Source organism: Sinocyclocheilus anshuiensis, unplaced genomic scaffold (assembly GCF_001515605.1).
Source record: "Sinocyclocheilus anshuiensis isolate Anshui unplaced genomic scaffold, SAMN03320099.WGS_v1.1 scaffold1099, whole genome shotgun sequence".
NCBI lineage: Eukaryota > Metazoa > Chordata > Actinopteri > Cypriniformes > Cyprinidae > Sinocyclocheilus > Sinocyclocheilus anshuiensis.
Window position 1 is genome coordinate 264,213 of NW_015546105.1, and position 15,441 is coordinate 279,653.

At 37.1% G+C, this 15,441-nt stretch overlaps 3 protein-coding genes across 5 annotated transcripts in view; all 3 read left to right on the plus strand.

Annotated features, from left to right (window-relative positions):
- LOC107700605 (tripartite motif-containing protein 66-like) overlaps positions 1-507 on the plus strand; it is a 25,775-nt gene extending 25,268 nt beyond the window's left edge. For all 3 annotated transcript variants that reach the window (XM_016502327.1, XM_016502329.1, XM_016502328.1), the window contains one exon: positions 221-507. In XM_016502327.1, coding sequence (XP_016357813.1) covers positions 221-460 — 240 coding nt within the window. In that variant the 3' untranslated portion in view covers positions 461-507. The remainder of the gene's footprint in view (positions 1-220) is intronic.
- Positions 508-4,539: 4,032 nt separating this feature from the next.
- LOC107700598 (ras-related and estrogen-regulated growth inhibitor-like protein) lies at positions 4,540-8,821 on the plus strand. Its single transcript, XM_016502316.1, has 5 exons — positions 4,540-4,710; positions 5,674-5,730; positions 6,868-6,941; positions 7,427-7,575; positions 8,381-8,821. Exons 1-5 carry the CDS (start codon positions 4,659-4,661, stop codon positions 8,658-8,660), a joined length of 612 nt encoding a protein of 203 aa, XP_016357802.1. The 5' UTR covers positions 4,540-4,658; the 3' UTR covers positions 8,661-8,821.
- A 3,613-nt stretch (positions 8,822-12,434) lies between these two features.
- Positions 12,435-15,441, plus strand: part of LOC107700606 (serine/threonine-protein kinase 33-like) — a 30,636-nt gene continuing 27,629 nt past the window's right edge. Inside the window, exon 1 of the mRNA XM_016502331.1 lies at positions 12,435-12,585. The gene's annotated coding sequence lies outside the window, so the exon portion shown is untranslated. The remainder of the gene's footprint in view (positions 12,586-15,441) is intronic.

Below are 15,441 nucleotides of genomic sequence, written 5' to 3' on the forward strand. Positions count from 1 at the left end.
TAAATTTTTTTTTTTTTTTTTCTTTGGCCCACAAAACGTATTCTCGTAGCTTCATATAATCTAGTCTACTAATCTACGGCATAGTCTACGGTTGAACCCCTGATGTCACATGGATTATTTTACCCCGATCGCCTTGCTACATTTCTGGACTTGGGAACATTTCAGTTGCGTTGCTGAGTCAGAAATTGCAGATGCTGACAATGCTGCTTTCTTTCTCCAGCCGGACTCAGAGGTGGCTCAGGCAGGCCATAGTCTACAGTCCTTTTTTACATCCAAACTGAGGGAGGTTTTCCCAGATCTGACCTGCCCTGTCCAGGAGGAGGAGGATTCAGAGAATGAGGATTATGAGGAGCTGGAGAGAGCCATGGTGACTGGATTTCCCTGGCCTGAGAGAAAAGAGCAGAGCCACAGGAAGAGGAAGAGGAGGCACTCCCTGAACTGGAGGAGAAATCACTATTAGTTGTGCCTCTATATATATATATATATATATATATATGTACAGAGACATTTGACCCACTTGCTCTGAGTTTTCCATCCTGGGTGACTTGCTTCACGTTGAAATACAGTATATGCTTTTTCTGAGGACTAATCTCACACATTATATCCTGTTAATGTGTCATGCTGTTATCTGTAGCTGTAGGTAGGTGTTGATATAAGCCTATATCTCCAGACTCGCCTAATTATTTCAATGCTTACACTCATGAAATTGTACAATCAATTTGATAGCTGACTGGTTGCTGGCAACTGCTATTTAGTATATATAGATAAGCAACATTCATTGATAATATTATATAATATAATTGCTCTAAATTTAATTCCTCTTTTATCCAAATATCCCTTGTAATGAGGTACTTTTTCCAGCTGTTTTACTGTGATGATTTTATTGACCTGTAGAGGGAGTACTTCATATAGCCTGTGGCAACACATTAGTTCATATTGGACTTTTTCAGTGGCAGGAGGATGTGCGTAATGTGACTGAAACCCACGAACCCTTTTTAGAATTAAAGGGGGATAATATTAGGCTGTTGCTGTGATGTTTAAAATTAATCTTTTAAATGCTCATTGACTAATGAGACAAAAAAGTATTTTCACAGACGGATGGAAGACTTTTTAGTCCAGCATGTTCCTCCATGTGGTTCACAAACAGGTTTGATATTCGTATGTCTTCTGAATTTTGTAATACTGGTCTTAATTGCTGAAATTGCTGTGCAGATAATGTTCAATCGTCTTCTAATGCTATTAACTATCTTTAGCTGGATTGTATTTAGTCTTAAAATATATATATACTGTATGGTGTAAATATGCGATTCATACTTTGATGTTTCCTTCTGCTACACAAACAACATTGCTTTTGCCTAATATTTTTAAAATCAGACTTGAAATGCACCTAATTTAAATATATAGTCAGTTATGGATGAAATGTTGCCAATTGAACCTTCAAGACTTTGCAAAATTTAAAACAAAGCCTTACATATTGGTGCATTGAAGTCGCTAAAGAAACATCTGAGTGTTTTTTTTTCTGAAGGCCTTTTTAGCATTATCATCAATGGCCTGCCAGAAGTAAACTAATTTTATCACAAATTAATCATGCAAGTAATTGCTTTTTCCAAAAACAACTGTGACTTCTAGCTTTGATTGAAATGTACAAAATAAGAGGTTAAAACTACATCTGGAAATTTTCAATATAATTTAAAATACCTTTGCTGTGTCGACAAACCCTTCCTACTGCATCATTAATTTTCTTGTGACATGTATAATTTAAGGAAATTGACATTAGTTCAGGTAGACATGCAACTTTTAAACACTTAAAACCCTAAAGGCACATAGGCAAAGCCATATGTACACAAAGCATATTTATTGTAAAAGAGATTTTTCAGAGTGTATTACTGATTTTTATAAGAGTTGGATGGGTTAACAGACTGAAACGTTTCTAAAACCCTAGATAGGCATATAAACACATACTCATTCAACTTTTCAACAAGTTCCGCATAAAATAGCCTTAGAATTTTTTTTTGTGTAATTCCATTACACAAAATGGTCCATTTAGGGGTTCAGACAGCTCTGACACACTCATGACTCAACCTGGCAAGTTGTACACAAACACTAGGCCTCATTTGAAAACAGGTCTGTTCCAACTACATTTTCTAATTAAATTTTACTTGCAGGCAATGGATTAAAAATCATTTCAACTTTTAAAGCATTACTTGTGGAAATAGAGCTCTAAATGCATGAGAGATACAGAACTGCAGTGTTGGTGTTGGTCTGAGTGGAGTATGTGACTCACTGGTGTTCCTTTTGTGAGCATGTGAACACTGTAATAAGTATTGTGAGGGCTTTTTCCCACAGAGCAGAGACTTGCAAGAACTCCCTGAGATTCTTGAGGCTGTATTGTTGCATGTGGAGTTCTGACAGATTAATAAAGTCTGACCATCCAACAGCACGGAGGCCATAAGCCAAGAAGAGGGCCCTGGATAATTTCATTACAAGTGAAAAACTTTAGGATGACATCTCCACCGGCCACCCTAAATCTAAATGAGGTTTTTCCACTTTGTGTTTGATATGTGAAAACAAAATGCATATGCCTTTTGCACGAGGGAAACAGGACACTGTTTTGGTTCAATATTTGCAAGATAAAGATTCTGCAATCAAGGCTGTTGCTTAGTATGACATCAGTTTGATTAATGACTTGTGCATTGCTTTTTTTAAGATAGCAGTAGTTCAATTTCTAGACATCTTCTTTAGTGATATCTTCAATCAACACTGCATACAAAATAAATGAAGTTTAAAAAAATAAAGATTAGGAAAAAAAGGATTTTTTTTAATTCAAGGCCAAAATTAAGCATAAAATAATTCTGAGAATTGCACGCAAGACAGTTTACAATGTGATATACTATACTAAACGCAGATTAATAATTTGTTTCTTGCTGTAATCTCACAGGCTCACATATGGGACAATCTTCCTCTAACCATTCCTTCAGATAAAGATATTAAGTGAGCTTTGATGCTATCTAAAAGGGTGATAATTTTCTTCAGGGATATCGGATTTTTTTCCTTTACAAATTGAGTTTTCCTGGAAAGGTACTGTGATTCTTAACCCCAGCAGACACTTTCTGGCTCATCTTAACTGACAGCTTCCTGATGACACATAAATCAGATCAGTGTCTGGTCTGGGTCTCGGAGAATTCCCCCAATACCTGCAGGATAACACCCCTGATTGCCTTCTTAAAGATGGGGGATATGAGCAGAGCCCCTCAAGACCACACTAAACACAGACATGATGCAATAACTCTACTGGCAGCTTTTAAATTTCTAAAGGAGGTCATGATTTCTTGTAGTTTAATGGACAATTTTTGCCCATTTTGCGTGCCTTTTGAAATACTTTGATTGTGATTAGACATGCAACTGCATTTGAAATATGTAGATAATTACGAAAATCCATGCAAGTAAATAAGCGAAATGTTTCATAGCATGTTGCAGTCTAATAGAATAAATATTTAGGCGGAAAAAAGACTCCCTGACCAGTGTAGCAGCCCATGAAATTGAAGTTTGGATGGCTGAACGTCTTTCAATTTTTGGAACTGTTCTGGAAAAGAGGGAAAATTGATTGCTGGTCTCCACTTTAAAAGGAATTGATCCCTGCAATCAAAATATGGATGACATTCTTGGCCGAGTTGTATGCTGGCACTGAGAACTTTGCTGTTGGGGCTAACATGTTCACCCAGATAATTGAGAGATGGCATACTTAATGTAAGACAGATTTGCCAACCACTTTAAATAAATGACCCAAACTTCAGTTTCAGTAAGACTATGTATACTTTTATACTTCATATGGGGACTTGCCTGAGAGGTTATACACCATCAGAAAAAAGGTACAAAAGCTGTCCTGTCACTGGCACGGTACCCAAAAGGTACACCTTTACCCCTAAAGGTTGCATATTAGTACCAAAATGGTACATAGTAGTACCTTTTAAAAAGGTACCACACCAGTGATGGCTTTTGTACCTTTATTTCGGAGAGCAACAAGCAACCAGAAGAGTATGTACAGTAAGTGGAATGTTCTAGAATCTCAGCATGGTTTGATTCCTGATTATTTTACACTATATAAATAAACAAGTGAGCGTTCTAAACTGAGGTATTCTATAATCTTTAAGCTAAATTATAATGTTTTGTTTTATAACAGTTATGCTGTGGCTTTGTTTGTACATATTTGATGAGTCAAAGATTCAAATTTTCACCACCTACCGTCGCAACGATGTAACTTGCAAAACGAGTCATTGAATAGTTTCACCAGTTCATTTGGACCGTGAACAATGATTCAGTTTAATATTGCTTAAATCTAAATCAGAGTTTCTGATCAAAATCAGCACTTTGGTTTAAATTCACAAAAGCAAAGTTCTCCACTTGTCTGAACAACTTTGAGGTGTCAGAGGGATGTTGAATTGACCTTGTGGCAGCTCAGCACTCTGCGAGTAGTGGGAGGGGAGATGGAAGAGAGGAACGTCTACGAGTACGACAGAAAGAGAGTAAGAGGAATAGAGAGAGAGGGAGCGTGGCACCACTTTACCGAGAAGAGTAAATAATATAAAGGGTTGTAGCTGGGACTGTCCAATTACTTGGACATAGAGAAGCACAGCAAACACCGGACACCATCTACAACAATGAATGACATCAAATTGGCCCTGCTGGGAAGTGAGGGAGCAGGCAAATCTGGTGAGTCCTTATCTTATACTCTATGTAGTGTGTACATTTTAAATGCATATCTAAATATGTGTCTTTCAGATTAACGTAAACTTTACAGCAACATGTGCCTGTTGCATGGTCCTCACATTTTGAGTTGGAAATGGTCCATGTGTAAGCTGTACAGTAATGTGTGTGAGTGCTTCACAATGCACTAACACATTATGTCTGCCCTCAAACACTGAAAGCACTTTGTATATTGGAACAGATCAGTAGTGAGGTCATGGTTATACAAATAATCTCAGAGGGAAATTAAAAGAGATGGTTGTGAGAGGCAAGTAATTGCTGAAATTGGGGAAAGATGATTTTTTTGTTCCACTCAGCAGCATAGGAACATTTAGCGCTTGAGGCTGTTTTTTGTTCCACTCAGAAGCATAGGAACATTTAGCCCTTCAGGCTGCATACCTGTGCTAATGACTATTAAGTGTTTGGGAAATGATGATGCTACGTCCCCTGAGAACAAAACTAGTTTAGTGGGGGTCCTAAATCAGGGTTCTGACCTTCTGAATGGCCGGGGTGAAGACAGAACAGAACAACAAGGAAGGTCTATTGTTGCAAATTTGAGGGTTTGTGAGGAATATTAAATCCTGACTGCTTAATGGTTTATATTTGGTTGGGGGGATTGAAAGCAGCTTTCACGAGGCTGCCGCGGAGTGTGTATTTATGCACGGAAACTCAAGCCCTGACTTCAATGAGCCAGCATAGCTTCATGGCTCAAATATTTAATATAGACCAGGTAGTGTGCTCATGGAGAAAATGTAACAGTTTTTCCTGTGCCAAATATGCACCAGCATTCACTGTAGACTGGCCAAGTTTTGTTCTTTGACCTTGTTCTCTCTCTTCCTATTTTAATCCGGTCATATGAGTCATTTACATCAAGGTTTAGGATGATCAATCTCAATAACTGACTGATCAATCATTTCCTCTCGTCCTCAGCGGTTTTGGTGAGATTCTTGACAAAGCGATTCATAGGAGAATATGCGTCAAATACCAGTAAGTACAGTCTCACATGTATTTTATTAATGCAAGAGTACTTCCTTTATATGCAATTGGAAAGAAATATGCATCTGAGTGCAAAAATGTATCTGAATGAAATGAGTAAAAGGATTAAAAAAAAAAAGAATACACTGAAACAAAGCTTATTGCATAAAAGTAAGAAATCTCTTAAAGTACACTGTAAAATAGTTTTGTAATTTTTATAGAAAAATAAGAACTTCTTGTTTTAGTGTCATGTGTTGTTTTGATGGTGTTTTGTTTTTACGATGGCTGTTTACAATTAAATGATTTATCATGTGGCTTTCTCTTTAAAAACCTGCATTATTTTGGTGGTTTTCAGCAGATTTTAAGGTACAAAGCAGATTTTGGTACTTCTAATAGTTTGGTAAATTAACATAACTTAATGAAATAAAGTTGTAAAATATACAGGCACCATTATGCCATCCTGTAATACCTGAAACATTGTCTCTGTATATTTTACAGTGAATTTCTGGCAACCACAGATGCTTTTTTTTAACATAAATTTTGACAGTGTATTTATTTTTTTATTTGATGAGCTCTACAGGGATAGTGAAAATGCTGTCATAATTTACTTACCTCATGTCATTCCAAACCTTTATGAGTTTATTTCTTACAATATTTATTTCATAAAATATAAGTCAATGGGGTTCCGTTTTGTTTTTACTCCTTTAGCTTTCATTATATGGACAAAAACATTAAAACGTTCTTCATAATATCTACTTTTGTGATCCACAGAAGAAAGTCATACAGGAAAGACATTAGGCTGAGTAAATGATTGCACAATTTCCATCCCTAAATAATGAATGTTAACATTGATTGTAAAAGGCTCAACTCTGTGTACATGCAGGGCTGGTCGTGTATGTTTTCCTGTTGTCTAGTTCCTAAAAGTCTATTCCATCTAATCATGCCATGGATTTTTTTGAGGCTTTCAGTAATCACTGCACCTCTTGATACAACTACATGTGTATCATATCACATGCACTCAGCGTCTACTTTTATTCCCTTGAATTTTATATGAGCATCTAACAGTCTACCTTGATTTCAGGGGTCTGATTTTATGATGTGCACGTTTATTTTAATACCAAGGATTTTATCCAACATTGTTTGTTGCAGACTCCTTATACCATAAAAGGCTCTCCATTGATGGAAGACAGTTGAACTTGGAAGTCTTTGATCCGTGCTCACAGGTATGTGTTTATTCTTTCATAACGGCTACCCTGAGCTCATGGCTAGCGTTCATACAAACACTGTCATAGGGCAACATGCTCAGATATACCTGCTTCTTATGGGAAATGCACGTTGTGTTCTGATGGGATTTATGGTCTTTCCCTGAAGCAGAGTATACAGTGCAAAGCCTTTGAAAACTGAGCCGCATGTCTTACGGCTGCTGTATCTGGGAACTTTTACTTCGCCAGTTGTTGTTTTACTTTGATTTCCAAAACTGAAGTCATGAGATGAGCACCTTTCTACCCTGTAACTAAATGCCTGTGTACATACAGTCAACACATGTATGGCAGTCAATCACTGCATCCATAACAAAAACTTCTGGTAGAGGTCTAGTCAACTCTAAACAAATGAAATAACAATCCACTTTTCCATTTTGTCAGACGGGACTTTACATGAGCATGTCTTTTTTTTGACTGGACCTCTGTGTGCCCCCACCCCCTGGCAGAGTGGAGAAAGCAGATGTATCCTAGAGGAACCACTGGACTGGGCTGATGGCTTTGTGGTGGTGTACACCATCAGTGACCGTACGTCCTTCCTAAATGCCAAAAACATCCTGGCGCAGATCAAAGAGAGTCGTCGAGGGACCTGTAAAGGGTGAGTCAGAGTCTCTCCAGTGACCTTTTGACCTCTGTCTGATGTTGACTGGAACAGGGCGATGGAGTTTTAACGAATTAATGAGGACCATTTGCAGAACAGAGTGGAGGCTTCCTGCTTGGATCTGTGCGCATCTGTAAAGGACAGACTGGGTCACATCAAATAATCAAAAGAACTGTAAGATTTCCAATGGTTTTGATAACTGTATTATGACCAGCAGGCCAAAGCTTTCCATTTTAGTCCGTCACATTTAAAGAGAAATGTAAAAGTCTGGATGGTTTAGGTTTCACTGGTTATTTGTCATTTGAAAGTCCTTTGAAACAATAGTAAGTGAGCATGAGACTGGGCATCTGGAGCCCATTAGAACTCTGAAATGGGCAAGGAGATCACTCATGGGTGGTCAAAATCCAACATCCAAAATCCAAAACCGGCTTAAAATTTTGACACTTCAAAAATAGCAAAGTTTTAGCTTTGCAGCAAATTTCCAACCACATTGTGACCATATGATATTTTTTAATGTCAAATTGTTCCACTTGCTATGGTGTCAGATGAGGTAAAAATGTAGGCTATGCCACTGCCATTGTTCCAATTAGGACACACAGTGTGAGAAATGAATCTCAGTGTATGAACATGTTTAGATTCAATATGGATGTTACTATTTAATGTCACATTTACTTATTAAACTAGAAGCAATTATAAATGTATTCCTAACCACTACTCAATTTACTTAATACATCATATGGCCATGTTCTAATCACAAAGCAATTTTCTCTTGAAAGCAAATGATCAGATTTAATTTCAATAGGGAGGTTCCCATCTGCCTGGTGGGTAACAAGCAAGACTTATGCCACAGCCGCCAAGTGAGTGAAGAGGAGGGCTGCTCTCTGGCCCAGGAGAATAAATGCCACTTCCAGGAGGTTTCAGCGGCTGAGAACTACCTGGAGATCTCCAACCTCTTCACAAAGCTCATCCGCCATGTGATGGAACAGCTTAAGCATAGAGGCGACCGCAGGCGGTACAGTGGCTCCAAATCCATGGCCAAGCTCATTAACAATGTCTTCGGCAAGAGGAGACAGTCTGTTTGAGTGCAGCACATGAAAGAGCCTAGCAATGAGTCAGTCTCCATTGAATCAGTAATGGAGATTTCACCCTGTTAAACCTGATGTTCTTGGAAATGTTTTATGTGTATGAATAGAAGTATGCTTTGATACATAGTGCAAATTCAAACGACTATGAGAAATCCCACGCAGCCGAGAACATCATATATAGCAGTGGTTCATGGTTTATGAATTTTCTTTTAACTGTATCAGAAGAGTCAGAAAACCCAAGGCAACTTTTGTCTTAAAATTCATATTTTTGTTGACATATATACACCTCTTGATAATATTTTCAATATCTCTGAGAAGAATGGGGAATGTTTGCAAAGTGGTGAAGCTTTTGCTTTTCTCTTGAAAGAGTAGCACACATTATTTCACTTGCTCTCTGAAAATGTTTTAATGGCATGAGACCGAGTTTGCGTCAATGAATGCACAACAAAGTTGAAGTGAATTTCATATATCAAGATGCTGTGATGAGGTGTAAAATGCAGATAAATTACCTTTTTGTAACAAAAACCAATGGCAGAGGAATGAAAATAAAACTCTCCTGCATTCCTTCCGTAGCATTCGCAGGGCCTCTTTTGAATAAAAACAATGAACTGCAGCCTTTCCGCATGTAATGTACAGCTGCAAGAAGAGGTTTGTGGACCCTTGGGAATGACCTGTGTAAAAACACATTCTAATTTAGGTTTATCACAAAAACAAGGTAAAACAAGCTAACAAGGAATGTTCTCAGAACTTTGGTTAATGTTCTGCCAAGTTTCTCTCAAAGTTATGGAAAAGAGTTCTTGATGTTAACAGAATGTTCACTCAGAGTTATCTGGTCTTTACTAATGTTCTCAAAACATGAGCACAAAACATTATTTATACATCATTCATGGAATGTTTTATTTCTGAAACGTTTTTAGTTGGACGTTCATCTAACATCTTTAAAATGTTGCTACTTGTTTCCGCATATTCAGAGAACATTCATTGGAAAACTATAAAATGGAATGATCCCTTGCCGTTCATATAACAAAAAAAGTTTTTCAAGCATTTAAAAATCTGGGCGTTTCGAATGTTCAGAAAACGTTTTCATAACATAATAGGAACGTTAGCAAAACGTTCTTAGAGCATATTTTTGTTAGCTGGGATCGTGCTGATCACTTCGTTTAAAAGTTAGCAGTCTAGATTGGGAAAAGCACTGTGTGTGAACTGTTAAATCACTTATACCCTGCTTATATCCTGTCATGTTTTTGTGTGTCTTGAGTCAAGAGAAATGGTGGATGAGTGGATATGTCATTGTGGCACTGTATTTTTACAGCTACTGTGAAGATGCATGCTAAACAACACAAATCATACTAGAAGGGCATTGGTCCTGGAATATAATACAGTGATGTTGTTGATAAATACCAGTGACATTTATGTGTGAGCCAGTTTTCGATCATTGCCCCAATGTTTAGTGACTCAAGGCCCTTGCGAGTGCTTGAATTTGTGTTTACGGTATACTGATTCACAACGTAGGGAAATGGGGAGTGTAATGAGACACAGCAACAGAAGCCATGAAAGACTTCCAAAAAAAGAAAATTCAAAGAATTACAGAAATATCAATAAATTGAGAGTTGTCGATGGAGAAAAAAGGTAAAGTTATTTTGTGCAAGGCTGCTTATCAGATGAAGGATATATTAAACAGAATTAACTGGTGCTGCTAAAGTTACAAAATACAATACTGATTCTACTTTTCAGTTTATTGTTTAGGTACCAGTAATGTCATGTATAGTTCAGTAGTTTGTGTGATTAGCTTGAGCAGGTTGTGTTTGTCTATTTTTTGTAACTTGTTTGAAGAGCAGCTTTATAATGCAGAATTCCACTTCATACTGTAGAGAACTTTTCTTACAATTGTAGTTAAAGTGGAATGTGTACCTTGATTTTTTAAATGTATTAACATGTTCGCTAACCTAATAACCTATGAATAAAATGTTTTTTTTTTTACTATTGCTATATGTCTTTTATAATTAATAAAAGATGTGTTTGCTTAGACATTCTATCATAACCTGATATGTTTACAATGAATCTTCTCTTACTGTGTCAAAGTGTTGATCTATACAATCTATTTCAGTCAAGTATAAATTGATTCTATTTTCACACGAGTGCAACTTATGTTAGTTAATTGTCAATGTAGCCATTTCAATGTTTTTTTAACTGATGGTTTAAATACACTTTTCAATTTGACTCAGTGGTAAAGCATTGCGTTAGCAGCGCAAAAGGTCGTGGGTTCGATTCCCAGGGAACACACACGGTAAAAAATGTATAGCCTGAATGCACTGTAAGTCGCGTCTGCTAAATGCATAAATTATTATTATTATAAATACTATACCTGTTGTTTTTAAATCCCCTATAGATAGATTTGTTGGTGTAGGCCTACTCTTATATGCAGTTTTTTTTCAGTACATTTACTAAATTACCATTTGTTTTCTTACCATACTGACCTACAATAAAATGTACATATCATGTAAATAGAAATTAATGTAACAAAACTTTAAAGTTATTCATTACCTTACTAGCTCTGAAAAATTAATATACTTATGTTATACCTTAAAAAAAAAGCATTTCTTCAGAAGAGTATGCCACTGCCAGACTTTCAGAAATATACCACATGTGCCACTTTAAAATGAGACAAAACAGTCATGAACCTTACAGGAGCTCATGATCCACTAGATGGAGACAAACACCTAGTACTTCCTAACCGTCTTAACAACTGATAAAACTTTAACCATAAGCAAAATCTAAAAGAGAAGCACATTTTGTTACTGATCAATGCCAGCTTATATTGACTGATGGAAATTTTTGTTTAAATTGCATTTAAAAACAATACTTTATATAGCATAATATTCACACACAAGTTTATATCAAATTTCACTAAAAGCGTATTAAAGAATGTCCTGCAGTTATTTCAGCTGTAGCACGTGCAAGATTAAAGTGAACGTCTTTAAACAGGCTATGTCACTATATAACACAATACCTATTAAGAGGGCGTAGCACAAGCCGCAGTGATATTCTGCTGTGCTTCAGTAAACTGTACTAATGAATCCTTCTCTGACTAGGGAGCAGCAGCATACTGATCCTAGAGACATTTTCCGTGACAATCACGCCGTGTGCCCAGTATTTTTGTCGACTGTTCAGATTCAGAACTGCTGATTCCCGAAACAGGAATGAATGACTCATTTGAGTCAGTTCAATGAACTGGTCAAATCGGTTAGCAGAACAGTTGGAATCGGTTCGCGATTCAGTAGGAATCATTCGACGCACTGAATCCTTTGGATCGTTTTGTCGCTATTGTAAAACAATACGAAGGAATACTTGCGACACTGGATGAAGTGGAATATTTACCTACAATTATTTGAAATAAAATCTTCAAATTGATCCTGCGTGCCAGAGATGAAGATGATTAAGTTCAACACCTGCTCGTGCAGCGTTTGAACATCTCAAGAGTGCAGGCAAAGACATTTTAAAACGAAAATAACTAACAGCATACGGAAGTACTTAGAGTACAAAAAGAAAAAAAATGCATTGCATATTGCATAAACATTGCAAATATCATGGCACGCGAATATAAGGTATTCAGCACAACAGTATATCCCATATATTGGACTCAAGTACTGATGAAAGGCTAGAAACGGCACTGGTCGTGACATGACAATAATATGCTACTTGGGATTCATGCTTCCAGTTATTGAATTTGTGTGCAGGTGTCTCGTGCTCGTCATGTCCCTCACACCACACCGTAGTTCGCCCTGCCTCCCTCTTCGAGGGAGGAAAGTTTGGACAACCGCAAATGTCACATATGAAATTCTCTTGCATCAAGGATTTCGATGACCTGTAAGAGGCGTCACAGCGGAAAACGCCTTGGCAAACGAAACAACTCATATGAAAGGTAAGTGTATATTTATAAAAGCGGGTTGTCATCATGTCTCGTGAGCTTTCATTGAAGAGGAAGCGCGAGTTGGCCAAGGCTCTATGTTGCCATGGCAACGAGGTCCGGAGCGTTAGTGTAATAATTTTCATCTCACTAATGTGCACCTAAATAAATTTAACTCGACCATTTCTCGCGGAAATACAATGAATATGTATCTGTAGTCGCATAATGTAAGTAGAACCATTATGCGGAAAGCTTTATGTTACTTTTATTCTATTTTGGACCTCAACACGACTAAAACAATTCTGAGAAATTTTGCTTGGCTAACAACTATCTATTAGACGCGAGAAATAAGAAAAACCCACTAAAATAATACAGAAATAGGTATTTAAAAAAATCTATTAAAAAGACAGAAAGAGAACTGTATGCAGTTATGTTTATAAAATGAAGTGCTCAAACAGAACTTGATTTTAGCACACTCAGGATAACTTAGTCACCTAGCCACTCCATACACAAGCGTAGTGGGTGTTTTGAAACATAAGAGAGCAATAAAACATCTATTATTATGCAGGTTCTATGCCAGATAATTATATTTAGCTGGAACAGGTCACATGGAGTTAATTACTTGCACGTGGGTTAAATAATTATTGGCTTTAAGCTACTGAATATTGGTTGCCGTGGTTGTGCCAGGTCTCATTTTGTCCTACAAAAGAGGCGTTGCCTATGTTGCGAAGTGGGATATGAACTAATATTTAGCATAGTGTCATTCTATCATTCTGTAAGCAAATATGGTCAAATATATGGAATAGGAAAAAATCTTTTTTTTTTTTTTTAATAAGATCAAATTCTCATGACATATAGCCTAGGCTGTGTCCAAAAGCTGAAAAAAGCTGCCTTCTCAGGCAGTGGCCTATAGGTCGGAAAGCATCAAGACATGCGTGAATTCATTGTTTGCATCACATCCTGTATATTAAAATGCCTTTATCTGGTTGGATTTTGAAGCTTAGATGTGTCCTTCGCTACCTGTGATATTCCAGTCGGTATGGTGTGTGGGTTGGCAGTTGGTGGAAATAATAAATGTGATAGAGCAACTGAAAGGAGTAAATTCATTTATAGGCTATATGTCAATGTTTTTATTTCAATGTTTGAACTTAGAGAAATAAGCACTAAATATGAAATAGATACTATCTCTAGAACTCATTTGATTTTCTTCTAGAACATTACAAATGATGTTTGGGTGCTTTGGAAGCCTGGCTGAAACCATTTTCCTTTAGGTATATTTATACACAAAATACTGCCTGTCATTGAATAAACAAGAAGGTAGCTTTGTTCGTTTTCAGACACAGCCACAATTTTTTACAAACAGAACTGGTCAAATATTTTTCTGTCTACAAATAAAGGTTCTTTATTGGCATAGGGTTCCATGAAAAACCTTTAACATCCATGGAACCTTTCCATTGTGCAAGGTTTTTTCAAGGTTCTTTAGATAATTAAAGGGGGCATAACACACACATTTTCGCCAATCTCATGTTAATCTTGAGTACCCATTAGGGCTGCACGATTAATCGCATGCGATATTTAACGCGCATCTTATCAGCAAAGTATAGTAGTATTACATCCTTCATATCTCCGAAGAGTCTTTAGTTTTATCAGATTTATAAAAGAAAGATACAGCATTACGATTCTCTCCGAAAACAACCGAGCTCCTGGAGGCGTGCCATGGGTGGAGCTAATGAGTCACGAGCACAAAACGCAGAAATTTGATGCAGTTTTTTCAGTTACTCACTGCCTGTGATTCCTGCTCATGACTGGGATATTTTATCGCTGAGACCGCACTATATCTTTCAGTATCAAACGATCTGCAAAGCCAGCGTCGAACTGGGCCTTGTTTATTAAACATTCATGACTGAAATGACAGTAACAAACACACGTGTGCGAAACTCCGTTGCTGTTCCGGAAAAACAAACTGCATCCACTGTTCCCTTAACGCTGGGTTCTTTGGGAAGCTGAATATGGTTATCTTTCCCTCACATCCAAAAACACACTTCTTTGGAGACATTCTTCTTGAGCAAATCCTGCGCAGTGTGCCGACGACTTCCGGAACCCGAAAGAAGCATGTTGATGGTCGCGCAGCGTGCACTCTCGCTCTTGCTCTAGCTGTATTTGCTGTGTGCACGCGCTCTTCCGGGAGAAGTGCCCATACAAGGAATTCCGCTCTTCGTGATGTCATGAAGAGGCATGCTCAAAAAAAACTTTCTGAAACTTATTTGAACCCGGAAGGAGTGTATTTGGCACAGAAATACAACTTTGGACATGTTTAGCATGAGAATCCAACTCTTTAACAGTGTAAACAACCCAGAATGCATGAAATAGCATTAGAACCCCCCCCCCCCTCTTTAAAATTAAAATCTAAAAAAATAGGTTATTTTAGGATTTGCTTATTGGAAGGTTTTTGGGGAACCCAAAAAGGTTCTTCCATGACATTGCTGCAAAAAAACCCCATTTTGGAACCTTTATAGGCTTATTTTGACCCAGTATTTTCTCCTCTTACTGCTCTGCCCCTTATGTAATTAAAGCAAGGCAAGGCAAGTTTATTTATATAGCACATTTCATACACAATGGTAATTCAAAGTGCTTTACGTGAGAAAATAAAAAAAATAATCACAACAATAAAACAAGGAATTTAATTTAAAAACTTTGAAAATGATTAAAAAATGTATTTAAGAGGTTTAAAATGAATTTAAAACGGTTAAGAATAGAAAACGATTATACATAAAATATAGTGCAATCAGTTCGGACATTGCACAGTGCTCATTCAATAAATGCACAGCTAAACAGATGAGTTTTGAGTCTGCATTTAAATGTGACTAATGT